At 30.7% G+C, this 17,962-nt stretch overlaps 1 protein-coding gene across 1 annotated transcript in view; it reads right to left on the bottom strand.

Moving 5' to 3' along the window:
• LOC107442454 (endothelin-converting enzyme 2) overlaps positions 1–17,962 on the bottom strand; it is a 225,169-nt gene that overhangs the window by 40,501 nt on the left and 166,706 nt on the right. The window contains exon 8 of the mRNA XM_071185955.1: positions 14,176–14,289. Within this exon, the coding sequence (XP_071042056.1) occupies positions 14,176–14,289 (114 nt within the window). The remainder of the gene's footprint in view (positions 1–14,175; positions 14,290–17,962) is intronic.

Below are 17,962 nucleotides of genomic sequence, written 5' to 3' on the forward strand. Positions count from 1 at the left end.
AGCTTGATAAAGATTATACATTTACCCATTTAGTATGAAGTAAGATTGAGGAAATACGAAAATTGTTTACTAAGTTGATGGCAAGTTTTTGAATTTTTCTGATACTTTTCCATTAAAGAAGGTTGTTGGCAATGGTGAACCTTTTTTTTCGATATATCAAACACCGAGTATAATAATCTATGAATAATAATCGATGCTTAGTATTTTTAATAATCTTATTAATCAAGGGATATGAGTGCCATTGTCCGGTTTACCCTACACTGATATTTTTTTAAGGTTAAGTGCCACTGCCCAGTATACCTTGCACTAATGTTTTTCTCAGGTTAAAAGGCCTCAATACTCCCAATACTGACCATTAAGGCGAAGGATTTCTTTTGTGGTTCCGGTTTCACTCATCGTGATTTGGCGATTTTTTACGGCCTCCTTTAACAGAATGGTGCCATTTTTATTTTAGTAAAAATTTTCGATGCCACAGTTCTTATTACTCGCTCTCTTTGTCAGAAGCAGTCACGATTTCTCAAACATCCACTTCCTCCAAGCGCGATATCATTTGTGGCTGGCCCTTAGGCAATTTGCTTCACAAGAAGAACAATGCTATGAAGTAGCCAGAATTTACGCTTAAGATAGAAAAAGAGTTTCATTAAAAAGTTTGTAAGTAATATTAAGAATCAGAAATAAAAAAAAAAAACATCATTGCTGCTATTTCCAAAAGCTTTACAAATCAGCACTTGTTACATATACTATTTTTAAAACTCAAATAAGGAAACGAATTTTTTCTCATAATCATAACATTCATTCTCATAACATTTTTCTTTTTAAGGATACGCGTATTTTTATAACCATAGACACGTTATTTTTGCACGAATTTTGTTCGTTTTCTAAATCTTTAAACGATTGAAGTCAAAAATCAGTTTTATTGGTAGACTCTGTTAAATAATCAGTTTCTTCTTGAAGATTTCGCCTTTTCTTCCTTATTTTACGAAATCGTTTTCGCCACCAAGAGGGCAGCCAAATTTTCTGAAGCTTGCGCTTCTTTTTTCCATCCTTACATGTCCCAAAACATTTCTTTTGCACTATAGAATAATCTGTATTATCGAAAACACCACAACTGGCTTTAAGCGTAGTTTCTCTTGCATTGTTGCTTTTTGGCTTTACTGATGGCAGTTCTACTACTTCTCCACAAGCAAGTTGGTGCACTAAAGAAAAATCTGTATTATCGAAGGTAGCATGACTGGTGATAAGCGTAGTTTGTCTTGCATTGTTGCATTTTGGTTTTACTGAAGGCAGTTCTACTATTTCCCCACCAGCAAACTGGTGAGTTGAATCGTGATTTTCCAAGAAACTCTCAGCTTTTGTATTTACACTGATCTCATTCAACTCAAGTTTATGAGGTAGAAATTGTGAATCAGATTGACTTATATTGTTCGTACCGTCACCAATTAGATAATTTTGGATATGACTTACATTTGCTGTTTTGTTTTCATCAATAGGATTACAAAATATATTTGTGTTCATTCCTTGATAAATCTTATGTTTTGAACAATTTTCTTCATCTAAACCCTCCTTATTATCATTCAAATAATTTGTGTTCTGGGAAATTCTTTTAAAATCAGTAAAACTTGGCGAAATCAGATCACCAGAACGTGAACTGGTATTATTAGTTTGGCGATATTCAATAGAGGTAGTCTTTTTTGCGTTTCTTAACTGCAAAGTAGTGAAGAAAGATTTGTCGATTTCTTGATGTGACAAAAAATATTGATTTTTAGATGAGAGTGTGTTATTTTTGTTCATTTCAAACGTCTTGTTACTTTTTTCAGTGCATTCTTTCCCCTTTATTTCACTCGGGATAAAGGATCCCGAACTAAAGGAAAAGTTTTTGCTAAGACTAAAACTGTTTTGCTCGGCATCAGTACTGCCTTGCGTTGTTTGCCCATTGCTAAAGTTTTCTCCAAATTTTTGAAGATATTCAGATACATTATTGGTCTGTGAATTCAAAGAATAATGAAAACCATTCTTTCCTAAATTTAGGTTGTGTAAATTAGAATCTGAACTACTTTTTTGAACTTTGAATCGGATCATCTGTACATTTTGTTCCTTCATCATCTCAGGAAACTGTTCCAGAATAGTAATGCTCTGAATTCTCTCAAATGATTGTACAGAAATATCAGTTTGGATTTCTTTGTTTAGCATATGCGTCTCACACGCTGTAAGATACAGTGATTTGCAATTTTTACACATGTCTTGCTTTTTACAGTTTTGATCACCGGACATTTCATTAAATAATTTGTCGAGAGTTGCACTTCTTGCAAAATGGGAAATCGAAAGATTTTGCAAGCTTTTGCATCTTTGCAAATTGAAATGAGCAATTTCATTTTTCACATCATAACTTTTTGCTTGACTATTTTTGATATCCTTGATAGTGACTAGTCCTTCCAAGTTAGCATTATTGATTTTGTCCCAAAGAGGTGCTTTAGTGTCATTTTCAATAGGTATGGGATTTAAGTTGTTATTTTTCCAGTAGTGGCTTTCCAAATTTGATTGTAAAGATGTTTGTTCATATTTTCCTACAATTTTATCCTCCATTTGATTTTCGTTGATAGAGTGATGTAGTTCCCTTTCTTTCAATTCCTGATTATCATATAACTCCCACAATCTATTTACATCTTCATTCTTTCTTTGGTTAGTGCGGTTTAAAAATGTAGAAATAGCTGCGTTTCGTGCTGTTATTCTATATACGGGTTCATTTTGCAAAAACAGACATAGAAATATTTTGAAATCGAACACAAACGCTTTACTTATAAAAACTGACGGATTCGCTAAAGTCAAAAGTTTCGCATCTAAGGCCTCAACCATTTCCAATGCGTTACTCACTTTTTCCCCAGTTGATTTTATTAGCTTTAAATGATTCGTAAACATGGATAAAAACATTTCGCCACAAGCCCATATTTCAGCACATATTGCATCAAACTTCTCTGAAACATGACAATACAACTCTGGCGCATGATAGTAGTCCTTAAGACACATTTGGTTCTTCTTTACCAGTTCGGCACACTTTAAATCACTGAAATCAAAAATAACAGCTTTGTCTGACAACATTTGAATGGAAATATTCTTGTCACTAAGATTCATCAGACACAATTGTTTTTTGTGCAAGTAATCTAATCCCCACAAAATATCTTCAGCATAAGCTTTTTTGCGGTCGATACAGTTTGGATTATTAATAAAGTGTTCACTGTTGATGATTTCACTCAAACTTTGCTCTGCTGGCAAAGATATAAAAACACTTTGATGTTCGTTGAGACTCACAATATTAATTAACGGGGCAAGATTTTCATGTTTCAGCTTAGGCCAGTGATAGTTTTCGCCTTCATTCGATGAATACACGATTTTACCCGACACCAAACGGTGATTTGTCGCATCTTCAAAGATTAATCTTTCGGCAAAATCACCCTTCATGAGAATATCCTTTAGTTTATAATTTTTGTTTCCTTTTTGCTTCCATAAATATCGTAGCTCTAATAGAGTATAAAGAACCTTGCTCATTTTTAAAAATATAGCATCAAGTATACTGTTTTATTTAAAGTAGAAATATATAACGATCTAGGTTATTTTGTTTTTAACTTTTTTTAAATGCTTATAAGAACCAAAATTTTTTAAATTTTATTTTTTCTCTCCAAAATTTTACTATGCGTATTTTTAAGTCTTTTATGCATTTTCAAGTCTTTACGCACTTTAAGTCTTTCTAAACTATAGAGATGTCCAAGTCAGAGGCTGAACTAGATCAGTGTTTCCCTATCATTTAATCAATTTCAGTTTGCACTATTCCTATGTGACGATTCGTATGGCGTATTCCTATTTGTTGCATCTGTAACTGTTTGATCATTGATGGATTTCCATAGGACAAGTTTGTGGAGTGACGTAAGCCTAGAAATTTCTATTGCCTGAACCGAGTTGAAACTAGATTAATTTTGATAAATGAATTATAGGCACCAAGAGGAGTTCGCACTCTAATACTAGAGCAGAGTATGCTACGTATTTTATTTTTTAAATTGTAGGCAATGCTTTTTGCTCTAAAGCATACAGTGTCCCTCTATGGTAATAAACTGAATTTCTAATTGAACGATAAATTTCTCGTTTTATTTGATCATTTTCAAGTTAATTTAGAAAATTTTTCTTAATAGTTTGAATTTTTTATTTTTTTTCTGAAATTATACTGGGATGTTTCCCCCTGCTCGTTCCGCTCACTATCCTTCATTATTGCTTCTCATTGATTATTGTTTTCGTTTTCTAAAACGTCAATATTTTCCATAAAACACAGAACATTTTGTTATCAAAATGTGCAATTATTTTAGTTTCACGTAAGAACATTTTGTTAATATGTTAATTGTAACGAAATCGACGACTACCTAGATTTGAAAAATAATAAGTTGCACTTGAAAAAAAAGTTAACTGAAAGAATATAGATTGTATGACCTAGTAAGGAGAAATAAATGAGAAGCAATTTTCTTGTTGCTCAATGTTAATGATTCGAGGGGGGGGGACCTCAAATTTGCTAATTAGTTAATGAAGAGGATGTTTTAAATTACGAAATCAGACACAAAAACGTACTTTCTCTGAATAAACATTGGACAGATCGGGATTTCTGGCCCTTAAAGTAAAGGGGGTTGCCAAAATCTGAGAAATATGGTTTTAATGGTTTGGTTATGGGGACGGTCTAAATTTTGGACCCCTTAATTGTTAATTTTGCTTCTTTGTATTTCGCAATATCTCGAGAGCTTTTTAGGCAAATTGCAAAGTGCTTGCACATTAATATAACTCTTTCACCGAATGATAATTCAAAGTAAAATTTTTTAATATTAATTCATTTTTTATCATTTTATTTAATAATAGTCGAAAAAGCTTTGAATTCCAGAATTCTTTGAGGTCTAGAAATTTTTACATCATTTTAAAGAATGTAATTTTACGTAACCAAATATAAAATTTGCACGAAATTGATTGAATAGTTTCTGAGCAATCGAGTTTTAAAAAAAAGTACATATGAGATATGGCGAAGTACGCAAAAAGTTGAATTAAAATAAAGAAGTTTTTTGTCCGCCCCCCTGACGAAACTATTGGGACTGTATTTCCGAGATTGCGGCTACCCTCTACCATTTGGGAGTCAAAATTCCAGAATCGTAAAAAACAAAAAAAAAGAAAAAAGAAAAAAAGAAAAAAAAGAGTCTTATTCAGAGAACGAACGTTTTTGCATATGATTTCGTAACTTAAAATATCATCTGCACTAACTAATTAGCATATTTGAGGTTTCGGACCATTAAGATTGAGTCCTAGTAAGTGAAAATCTGTTCATTAAAAAGTTATTAGTTCAATAATTATTCACTAGAAATTTGCAGTAAAAAAGTACCATGTAGGCTGTTTGTGGGCCACTAAAAGGCAACTGCAGAACTGAAATTAAACGTGCTGAAAGGGACATTTTTATTTTGAACTTGATGCAATTTTTTTCTTCCAAATCCTACAATTATTTTGCAAGTTAATTGAAATTTTAAGTGTTTTTTTTTCGCAATTTTAACATATTTTTTGCTTAATTTAATAAGTTTGGTGTAAAAAGTCCCAAAAAAATGGAATTTACATAATAAAAAAATAAAGTGAGAGGATGTCAGATATAATACTTAATATTTGCTTAGAAATTTTTAAATTTATAAAAAGCTCTAGAGAGACAAAAAATACTCTTTACAATTTGAATTGTCATACGATATACGGTCATTGTTATATGTTATTAACAAATAAAAATTACTTCTTATCTATTATTTCACATCGAACATTCCCAATTAGTAAGTTTAAAAAAAAATTCAAGTACAGTTGATTATTTTTTAAATCTAGATATCGCTTTCGTTACGATTAACATGTTAACAACATGTCCTTAGAAATTTTTTAAATTTTATTTTGTAATCGTTGTTGAACAGCCGACCCAATTTCAGGTTTACGACTACAAATGCTCAACATCGTAGCTTTGAAAATTTTGAATCCAATCTAGAAGACAAGTGAACTCCTGAATCAAGTATTGGGAGACATTTACCTTCGTGGGGGACTTTTCTGATAGAAACCCTTATTTGCGTTAAATGGAGAGGAAAACTGCGAAAACCTCTCATGGTTAGCCTGACGGCAAGGGGACTCTAAAACGTGAACTAACTACAACTAAGTATATTTTATGTCAGCACTGTAGTCGGAGGGAGCCGGGTGCGGAATTCGCATCGACTAGCCATCACTAGATTTCGAACCCGGTTCACCTCATTGGATGGCGAAGCGCCACCTCTTAGATAAAATTATAGTAATTATATTTTATACTTNTATAATATAGATTAGCCACATGATGCTCAATACGTGCTCTTGCACGCCGAAGCCTATCAATTAAAAATGAAAACTGCTGCCAACGCGAGAAAAGAAATATCATCGGTTTTATTGATACATACGTATTAGCGTTTTATATAATATAGATTATGGGCAATGCTTTTTGCTCTAAAGCATACAGTGCCCCTCTATGGTAATAAACTGAATTACTAATTGAACGATAAATTTCTCGTTTTATTTAATTATTTTTAACATAATTTAGGAAAGTTTTCTTAATGGTTTGAATTTTTTATTTTCTTTAAAAATTCCACTGGGATGTTTCACCCCTGCTCGTTCCGCTCACCATCCTTCGTTATTGCTTATCATTCATCATTATTTTTGTTTTCTAAAACGTCAATATTTTCTATAAAACACAGAAAATTTTGTTTTCAAAATATGCAATTATTTTAGTTTCATGTAAAAACATTTTGTTAATATGTTAATTGTAACGAAATCGACGACTACCTAGATTTGAAAAATAATAAGTTGCACTTGAAAAAAAATTAACTTAAAGAATATGTATTGTATGACCTAGTAAGAAGAAATAAATAGGAAGCAATTTTTTCGTTGCTCAATCTTAATGATTCGAGGGGGGGGACTCAAATTTGCTAATAGTTAATGAAGACGATATTTTAAATTACGAAATCAGACACCAAAACGTATCTTCTCTGAGTAAACAATGGACAGATCGGGATTTCTGACTCTTAAAGTAAAGGGGGTAGCCACAATCTGAGTAATATGGTTTTAATGGTTTGGTTTGGGGACGGTCTAAATTTTGGATCCCTTAGTTCTTAATTTTGCTTCGTGTGTATTTCGCCATATCTCGAGCACTTTTTAGGCAAATTCAAAAATGTTAGCACACTTAATATAATTCTTTTACCCAATGATAATTCAAAGCAACACTTTTTTAATATTAATTCATTTTTCATTATTTTATTTAATAATAGTTGAAAAATCTTTGAATTCTAGAATTCTTTGAGGTCTAGAAAGTATCACATCATTTTAAAGAATGTAATTTTATATAGCAAAATATAAAATTTGAACGAAATCGATTGAATAGTTTCTGAGCAATCGAGTTTTAAAAAAAAGTCAAGTACATATGAGATAAGGTGAAGCACGCAAAAAGTTGTATTAAAATAAAGAAGTTTTTTGTCCACCCCCCTGACGAAACAATTGGGACCGTATTTCCGACATTTGTGACTACCCTCTACATTTTGGGAGTCAAAATTCCAGAATCGTCAAAAAAAAAAAAAAAAANAAAAAAAAAAAAAAAAAAAAAAAAAAAAAAAAAAACGGATTCTTATTCAGAGAAAGAACATTTTTTACTTAAACTTAAAATATCGTAACTTAAAATGTCTTCTGCACTAACTAATTAACATATTTGAGGTTTCGGACCAATAAGATTGAGTCCTAGTAAGTGAAAATGTGATCATTAAAAAGTTATTCCGAGTGTTTTTTTCTCCTTACTGTGCAAAGAGTAGAACGGAAAAAACTTGACATCTAATAATTAGTTCAAACATTTTTCACTAGAAATTTGTTGTAAAAAAATACCATGTAGGCCGTTTGTGAGCCACAAAAATGCAACTGCAGAGCTGAAATTAAACGTGCTGAAAGGGACATTTTTATTTTGAACTTGATGCAATTTTTTTCTTCTAAATCCTGCGATTATTTTGCAAGTTATTGCAATTTTAAGTGTTATTTTTGCAATTTTGACATATGTTTTGTTTTATTTAACAAGTTTGGTGTAAAAAGTAACAAAAAAAGAGGAATAAATATAATAAATAAGAGAGTAAGAGATTAGATGTCAGATATAAAATTCCATATTTGCTTAGAAATTTTTAAATTTATAAAAAGCTCCAGAGAGATAAAAAAAAACTATTTACAATTTGAACTGTCATACGATATACGGTTATTGTTATATGTTATTAACAAAAAAAAATTACTTCTCACAGCCGACCCAATTTCGGATTTACGACTACTAATATTCAGCACCGTAGCTTTGAAAATTTTGAATCCAATCTAGAAGACAAGTGGACTCCTGAATCAAGTATTGGCAGAAATTTACCTTCGTGGAGGACTTTTTCGATAGAATTAACCCTTATTTGCGTTAAATGGAGAGGAAAACTGCGAAAACCTCTCACGGTTAGCCTGACGGCAAGGGGACTCTAAAACATGAACTATCTACAACTAAGTATATTTTATGTCAGCACTGTAGTCGGTGGAAGCCGGTTGTGGAATTCGTATCGACTAGCCATCACTAGAATACGAACCCGGTTCACCTCTTTGAATGGCGAACGCTCTATCCCCTGCGCCACCACGGCTTCTTAGATAAAATGATAGTAATTATATTTTATACTTTAAGTAATCTTTTTTCTCTTTTAAAAGAATAAAACAATGATGCAAATAAAACGAAAACTCATCCTAGTTTTTCAAGTAAATAAAGTAAAAAATTGCTACGAATTTAATTTTTTTAAAGAAATAAATTTATGATAACAATAAACAGTCAAACAAAGCGATTCCCCCTTGAGTCATAAGAAAAAGGAGTAACTTAGCAAATTTCAATGCTATTACTTTGAAAAAAAAATCCGTAAATTCTTTGAATATTACGTTTAATGAAGAGTCATCCTGTTATGCATTTTTGAAAACTGAACTTATAAGCTTTATTGAACTATTAAAATCTTGGTTCTAACTACAAAAGAAAATTTTCTTTTGTTCTTCATTATCCTTTTTAATTTGAAGTATTCCACTCAAAGTATTTAAAATGAACCTAAAGTGAAGTGTTTTGTAAACTTTATTTTGTGTCTTCATAAAACAATCTCTTTTTATTTATGGTAATAAAAATTTAAGGGTCTATTCAACTTTAAGATACAATCTATTTGTCGTTAACTTTAAACATGATAATTTTTTTCTTAAAAAGGAAACTTAATTTCGAAAAGCCTTTTTTTACCTTCTTCTTTTTGAATTTTTTACAATAATGCTAATGATTATCATTTTATTTAAAAAAAACTTTAAATGAAGCACTATTTGTTAGCAATTTTTATTTTTTAAATGCAACATTTCTCATTACTGAGCATAAACGTAATAAATGCTCGATGGTAAATTTAATAAATAGTGCATTTTGTACTGTTGAATAATAACAGTTAGTTAGAGAAATGTAAAATCGTAAAAAATTATGGGCAATAAAATTGATAATTTTTATGGTATCAAGAATAGTACTGAATCAAGCAAGGCTAAAGTTGATTGTTAACTAGTTTATCTTAAAAACAAATTTAAAATAATTTCCTTTTACCCATTCAATTTCACCCTTAGGTGATGTGATTTAGAAAGTTTCAGTTATTGTGACCTTAATAGATAATGTTGTTCGTTTGGCTATTGAGTAAAATGAACGAAAAGATGTAATAGCTTTCCCATGCTATAAAATTGCAATAAAACATTCAAATTTAATTTTACGATTAGTTGACTGAGTATATTTTCAATATTTTGATAATTTCACCAAAGTAGTTGCGGATTTGTTTATTTTTGCTGAAGAAGAGATGTATCTTAACAGGTAGAAACTGCGACAGGTAGAAAGGGTTAAAAAAAAACCAATTGTATATTTACGTAAAATTTGAACAATCTCATGTTCGTAAATATCTATAATTTTATTGAAGGGCTTACAGTTTATCTGTCATAAAATCACTGTATACCATTCTGTAAAATTATAACTGTTTTAAGAGAATGTATCAAACTTTAGATAAGTATAGAAATGCTAACTTTATCGTTTTCTGCATTTTTAATAAGGCTCTACAGAACTTTAATATTGAACACACTTTAGAAGGTTCATCCTCATATAACTATAACTAAGTACAGAGGTGCCGACTTGCTCCAGATAGCGGATAAATATTTTCGAGTGGTAGTCTTTTAATGTATGATTCTCGGTTTGGTAAATTCAATTTATCGGTTTTTTACTCACCATTACTTCTAAATAAATCGAAAACTTATATGATACGCCACGTTGAGCGATTTAAAAAGTTAGCAAAATTAACCGAAAGTCTGCAAATTTTAGTTCGTAGATCTGTATCGTATTTTAAAAATATTTTTTTTTAACCGGAGTAGTAGGCATCTCTGAAAGTAGAGTTTAGTATAAACTTATGGAATATTTATATTTAGTGGTGGGAAGAATGACTTCAAAATTTTAAAATAAAATTCACTAAAAAAAGAATCATGCATGAAAACATAAATTTTGCTACCACTGAAATAAAAATCTCTACAAAACGGAGCAAGTTGGCTTTTTAGTAAGTATACTGATTCGGGCTCCCTTCTTTCTTGCAAACAAAACTATGCTAATTGTATACCTTTTCCATTATGTGGATGTAAGATAATGCAATGTTTATGCATATTTAATATTTTTTTTGAAATTTTCGAGTTTTTTTTCCGATGAAAAGTGTTTAGTTTTTTACATAAGAAATGTTGATGCATCTCTTATCTGTAAAAATAAACAAAATCATATTCTTCTTGCCTTTAGTTGCAGTTAACAAAATGCTGAAAGAATATTTATGTAAGTACTAACTTATTTGGAATGTTTTATAATAATTTTACAGCATTGACAAAGCTATTAAAATATTTGGCTTATCTTATTCAATAGTGAAACGAACAGCATTTAAAGTCTTAAAAATGACAATTTTGAAGGCTGGTATAAAATCATTGTACACCTTACCACGAAAAATAAATAAATCCCCTATTACACCCCTTTGGTGTGTCTAACAAAGTGCAGAAATATTTAGTCATCTAATTATCTTTGTAAAATCTGATTAATTTTGAATAATTTATTATAACTCGGCATGGGCAAAGCTATTAAAACTTTTGGTTTATCTAATTCAATAGGCAGATGAATAACATTATCTATTAAGGTCTTAAAAATGGAAATTTTCTAAATCATATCACTTAAGGGTAAAATTGAAAGTGGCTTCTTTTAATTGCGGCATAAATCACGGACTAAAAGAGCTGTTATAACTCTAACTTTCGGGAAAAAGGAATATTACCGCATTAATGGCATAAAGCTCATTTTTCAATCCTCGCCTCCAACTTTACAATGCCGGGGCACATTAAATTTTACTAAATTGCACCATCAGTGGTTATCCTGGGAAGTCGAGCGAAAATCAGTTTTTGAAATTATTGCCTTCCATCGCACATTTCCTCTGGCAGATATCTTTCATTATTGAGATTTTTTTTTGTAATCTTAGAAGAAGGAAATAATTTCAACTTGGAATTCTGTGAGCGCGTAAGAGCTTTAAAAAGAATTTATGAGTTGGAAAACATCAATAAATTATTTTGAAAATTGTGAGAGATAGAAAGTTTTCCCCTAAGTTAATTTCAAGACATTCTTGAAGAATACCTATAACCGAATTGCATGTTGAGAATGGTACTGCTTATTTGCAAAAACTCGCAATAATTGTTTAGTAGATAAAATTTAGCTTCTCAAGGCTCTGGTAGATGGTTTCTTTTCGAGTTAACTAGATATTTTTAAAATTTAATTGAATTTTTTTAAAAATTAACTTAAAAAGTAGCATTATTGGTAATGCTGAGGGTTGTAGTTTGGTAAATCAAGACATACCTTCAACCTTAGTAAATCAAGACATACCTTTAAAAATAAATTTTTTAAAAGGTTCTTTCAGAGATTTGTATTCTATTAATCTAGTAAAGTTGTTTATAATATAATAGGATGATTTTTTTAAAACAATCACCAGCCACACGTGCCAGTTCTTTCAAAAAAATTCCCGACGTTCATTACCAGTCAAGTGCAGGTTGTTATACTATATTTATAATTGACAAGTTGTAATCTGTAAATATAAAACCAATGTTAAATTTTCTTCTTTAAACAACTATTTTAATTTTTAAATTTTACTATAAGTTTATTTTTAATAAACATTATGTTATTGTCTTAAAGCACCAAAAAATATTTACATATCCAAGTCCATGATCAATTGAAGAAAGTTTTAATTACAAGGTTGAGTGGTTAATCATTGAGAAGTTGTAATCTATTAAGATAAAATCAGTGTTAATTTTTTTCCTTCAGCAACTATTTCCGTTTTCAAATTTTACAATAAGTTTATTTTTTAATAAACATTATATTATTGTCTTAAAGCACCAAAAAATATTTACATATCGAAATCCATGATTAATTTAAGAAAGTTTTAATTACAAGGTTGGTTGGTTAGGAAAGTTACAATTCAGTTTCAATTCAAATGAAGTAGGGTAAACCAACCAGTGAAGGAACACTACCCAGAGAAGGAACATTTCATATATATTGATTAAAAATAAGAATATGAAGGTTTTTCTTTAGATTGATTGGTAAGAATAGCTTATTGCCAAACAATAGGAAGTCATCTAGCTATGTTTGGGATTACCTGGTCACATAGACGTCTCTGAAATTTGTTATTATCTCTGCAACGCCTTGTTTCTTTGAAAAAAATATAAGGTGAGTGTTTGTATTTATATATTTGAAGTGGAATTAATTGCATGTAATAGTTTTATTTTTCTCACTGTGAAAAAAAGAATTCAAAATATAGTTATTGAAGTTACGTTTTATTTTTTTTAAGCATCATAGCATAATCAAGTACTGAGATAAGGGGATGTTTATTCACTGGATCACCAAACGATGAAAAATCAGTGAGGGTACAAATGTTCCTTTACTGGCTTTTTTCTAAGTTAATGAAAATGAAAGAAAAACTTTAATTTTCTTGTACCTTTGATATTTTGCATCAAAAGTATGTTAAAAATACAAAAAACAACTTCTAACCAGTGATGGAACAGTCATATTCCTTTACTGGGGATAGATTTCCCAGTGAATGAACAGTATGTGTTTATATGCTGACACTTCACTTTTCAATTCATGATTACAAAAAAAAGTTAACATTTTCCAAGTATTTGTAGATTATAATTTCAAGCATAGGCTTGTTTTTAGAAATTTGTATGGCATATAAATTCATAAAGAGCATTAAAAAATAACCAAAATTAAGTGTTCCTTTACTGGGTGTTCATTCACTGGTAAGAGCTGTTCATTCACTTGGTCTTCTTACTACTTGTTATTTGAACCTCCTAAACTTTAAAACAATATTGTTTAAGTTCTCTACAGTTTTTTTTACATAATTTGCAATTAGTAGCAAATATGTTGACACTGTCATTTAACTAAAATCACTAATTTTGAAATTAGTATGATTTTTTAAAAGGCAAGCGAAGCTTAAGTGCTCCTTCACTAGTTAGTTTACCCTATACTAATGAATTTTTTGTTAATTATTTAGAAATACATCGAACAAAAAAAGATTCCACACTGCATGTCAAATAATTTATTTTTCTTTGGGAAGAGAAAAAAAATGTCAGGTTGAGTAAATGACAGTTACAGGCTTTGACGGTTTTCATGGAAAAACTGTGATTTAATGTGTTAACTTTCGCTTAGAATGAGGCTCAATTTTATATGGTAGGTCATAAACAATTGAAAAACATCGTGTTTCTGAGAACGATCGTCAAATTAAAAGTGTACTGCAACGTGTTAAGGAGCAGTGAGGTGCGACTACAGGTGATGCTGTATGTTTTCCGAGAACTAGCTGCACGTTACTTTAAAAAGAAGTAGTAAGATGAGTCCACAGGTGACGTTAAATTCGTTGTTTTGGGGCAAGGTACAAATTACCATACGCACTTTTTCACAAATATGCATCTTTCGGTTATGCTAAATGGGCATCCTTTTCATCCTTTTCAGAGAGTTACCATAGTTTCAGTATTAAAAGCTATTTTAAGAAAAAAAATATGACTTACCCCAGGAATCATATCTTCAAGCATTGAAATGTTGACTTTATTAAAAACAAAGTCTTCTTCTGTTTGATTGTTTTCTTCAAATTGTTTGGAATCAAAAGGATCCTCGTGAGAGATCTAAAAATGTTTAAAAATGTATAAATGCTGAGAACAGAAAGTATTTTACAAACATATTCTGTATTTGTCAATCATATAAGTTAGAATCCGATTTTCGGGTTTTTTCAAATGAAATTTTTTCCAAATTTTTTCATGTAATTTTACTTTTAATGTTTCCTAATGCATAAGATTACTTTATTTTATTTTAAAGCCGTTGTTGAACAGTCGACCCAATTTTGGGTTTACGACTACTAATGTTCAACTCCGTAATTTTGAGCTCAATCTTGTGAACTATTTTTTTGATACAGAGACAAAAAAACTCCTGGATCAAGAGGTAGAAAATTTCCTACGTGGAGAACTTTTTGATGTAACTAACTCTTTTTTGCGTTACATGGACAGGAAAACCACGGAAACCTCCCACGGTTAGCTAACCCATGATCCGTCTACCACTGACGATATTTTACATCAGCATTGTGGTCGGTGCAAGCCGGATGCGTAATTCGTATCGACCAGCCTTCGCTGGGATTCAAACCTGGTTCACCTCATTCTAAAGCGAACACTCTATCCCCTGAGATTATATCTTAAACCAGAATTTTATGAATAACTTTGATTCAAACTAACTATTGTTGAGTTGTCTGGTAAGTTCGTACCGAATTTCGATTGGCGAATTTCCCAAAGCATGTGCTTCTTTGAAAGCCTGGCATTTTTTAATTCATTTCCTAAGAGGGATGTAACGCTGAATCAGTTAAAATTAGAAGCATTTTCTATTATTGTAATATTAAGTAATTGCACGATTTTATAATGCAACATTTTATGATAAAGGATATGTTTCGCGTTTAAATTACCGTTTTACAATTATTCAACGACAGTTAAGTTTTATTTACTTTTTAATAAATTTTGTTCACTCTTATAACAAATTTAATTTAAAAGTGCTTTCAGTTTACGCATTAAATTAAAATAATTAATTCAAAATATCTATTTTAAATTCTTTTTCTAATATGAATTAATCATTCGCACTCTAACTTAGTTATTATAACGCTTTTTTTATCGAGTTTTTCAAAAATATTTAGTGAGTTTTTATGGTACCAAAGATTAAATAAAAATGTGCGAAACATATTTGTGGATGAAGTTGCAATGGTAACCAAGCTAAACTAGTGAATCGGAACTAAATCTGTGCTAATAAAATAAACGAATTTGAGATCTTTTAATAGAATAATTTTTAAAAAAATATATGTTTGTCCTTAAGAAGTAGAAATAAATGCGAAGCGAGCAAGGTATCCGATATGAATTGTAACCGACACATACGTATCCCATAAACAATTATCAGATGCAGTATGTGCACGACTACTGCTCATCATCTGTTTTTATATATTTCATATATGAGTTATAACAGATCCGTAAATATTCCTTAACACATTGAATGTTACACTAATTTTACATGGCTTGCTCGTCTGGCCACACGGTAAATAACTACAAACTAAATTTGCAAATATAGATAGATTTTGCATAAAAGGTTTAGCATGACATATCTGAATAAAGTGGTGAATTATATATGCCTACGAATTGTTTAAAAATAGTGGTGGGTAAAAATCTACTAAATTGAATTTATCAAACCAAGAATCACAATAATTATGTAAATTCTAATAAATTTTCTGCTGTCAGCCAGCTGTTTTCGTGGCCTATGTGAAAGGTCAGTGTCAGCAAGCGGTGGCAGTCGCAGCCTAAATGTAATTTCAGTGTCAGTCACCGGTGGTTGACGCGGCTTGAATGTAATTTCAGTGTCAGCCACCGGTGGTTGACGCAGCTTAAATGCAATTTCAGTGTCAGCCACTGGTGGTTGACGCTGCCTAAGTGTAATTTCAGTGTCAGCCACCGGTGGTTGACGCGGCCTAAATGTAATTTCAGTATTAGCCACCGGTGATTGACGCGGCCTAAATGGAAAGTTCAGTGTCAGCCACCGATGGCTGAAGTGGCGCTCAACGTGTTAAACAATTATCACATGCATTATGAGTACAACTTTTGCTCATCAGCTTTGTTTTTTATTTATTATATATAAATTATAATGGACCCATGAATATCCCGTAAACAATTATCACATGCAATTAATTACTCTCATCGCCTGTTTTTGTATTTTATAAATATGAATAATAAGGGATTCTTGTAAAAGAATTTATTCAGTTTCCGAAACTTTCTTCGCGAATGAGAATAAGGGATAGATTCTTATATTTCTGTGTCAACAATCACTGGATTCAGGATATATCAAATTATGACCTTAGTTGTATTCGGAATTTCTTTTAGTTCCGATACTAATATTACGCTCCATTGAATTAAGAACTTTCTGTACTACGGTTTCGATCGCATCAAATATGTATTCGATCCATAAGAAAGATAAAGAAGAGTGATACAGATTTCTACCATAAATTCATACGAGGCATTCGAATAAGAATGATAACATTAAATAATTCACGTACTTTTCATTAGCTTTCTTTAAAAAATTTATAAGAAATTCCAGCAACAAATTTTAAGATAAACATTATATAAAATGAAAAATAATTTTTTTTCGAGAATGTCTTGTTCCATGAGCTGTTTTTATTCCTTAAGGATGCGCGTAAGGAAAAATTTATATAATATTTATGATTTTAGAATAAAGCATCTTCAGACATACTGCAGAAATGCATTATTTAAGAAAATAGGTTGTTCTTCAAGTCTTAAAACTTTTATTTTTAAACTATGATATTTTTGTTAGCGAACTTTTAAAAAGAATTAGAAATGTTGTTTTCCATTTTTATTACCGTAAAATAACTCACATGTCAAGATACTTCTTAAGGTCTTTTATTCGCGTTTCGAACAAACACATGCTTCATACTCCTTTGCAAATGAAAATGAATTGTTCTCAAAATGGGCTTAAGATATACGCTTCTAAAGTTATAAAATCCTAAATAATGTTATGTAAATCATATATTCTTCTTTCGTAACATTATTTAGGACTGTTTGTCTTATTAATTAAGTTATTTTTTTTAATTATAATGTTATTTTTTTAATTATAAATTGAAACTTTAACTTTAAAAATCTCGAAAACTTATTATTATTATATTATAATTTTATGATACAAATATCATGGATGAATAAGTGTTTTTGTTTTGTTTTCTCTATCATTAAATGTTTAACAGATCTTAGAAATTTTCGTGTTGCTGATTTCAAATCTGCATAGTTTTTCTCTTCCAAGCTACAGATTTCTATTTAAAAATGACATTTTTAGTCTATCTTCTGCGAAGTGTACAAGTTTAGAAACGTTATTTAAAGCAGAGGTCGCGTAAATGTTGTGACAAATTTCTAGGGGAGTTAGAGTATATCATAAGCACTAAAATTGTCTAGGAACCCATGCCCCGGAAACTGTTTTTAGTGTTTCTGAACAGGTCATACTACGGAAGAGCTCCTAGTGGCGTAGAATGATATTTCCGGGCATGGGTTCCTATGGAATTTTTATCCTGATAATGAGCCTTAACTCCTCTAGAAGTTTGCCACATTATTTACTCTACCCTCTGTTATATATAACGTTTTTAATCTTGTACATTTCGGCAAAAAATAGACTAAGAATGTCATTAGTGTGTTTCTGAACAGGTCATGCTACGGAAGTGTTCCTAGTGGCATATAATATTATAACCAGGCATGGGTTCCTATGGCATTTTAATCC

This window comes from Parasteatoda tepidariorum, chromosome 9 (assembly GCF_043381705.1).
Source record: "Parasteatoda tepidariorum isolate YZ-2023 chromosome 9, CAS_Ptep_4.0, whole genome shotgun sequence".
Lineage (NCBI taxonomy): Eukaryota > Metazoa > Arthropoda > Arachnida > Araneae > Theridiidae > Parasteatoda > Parasteatoda tepidariorum.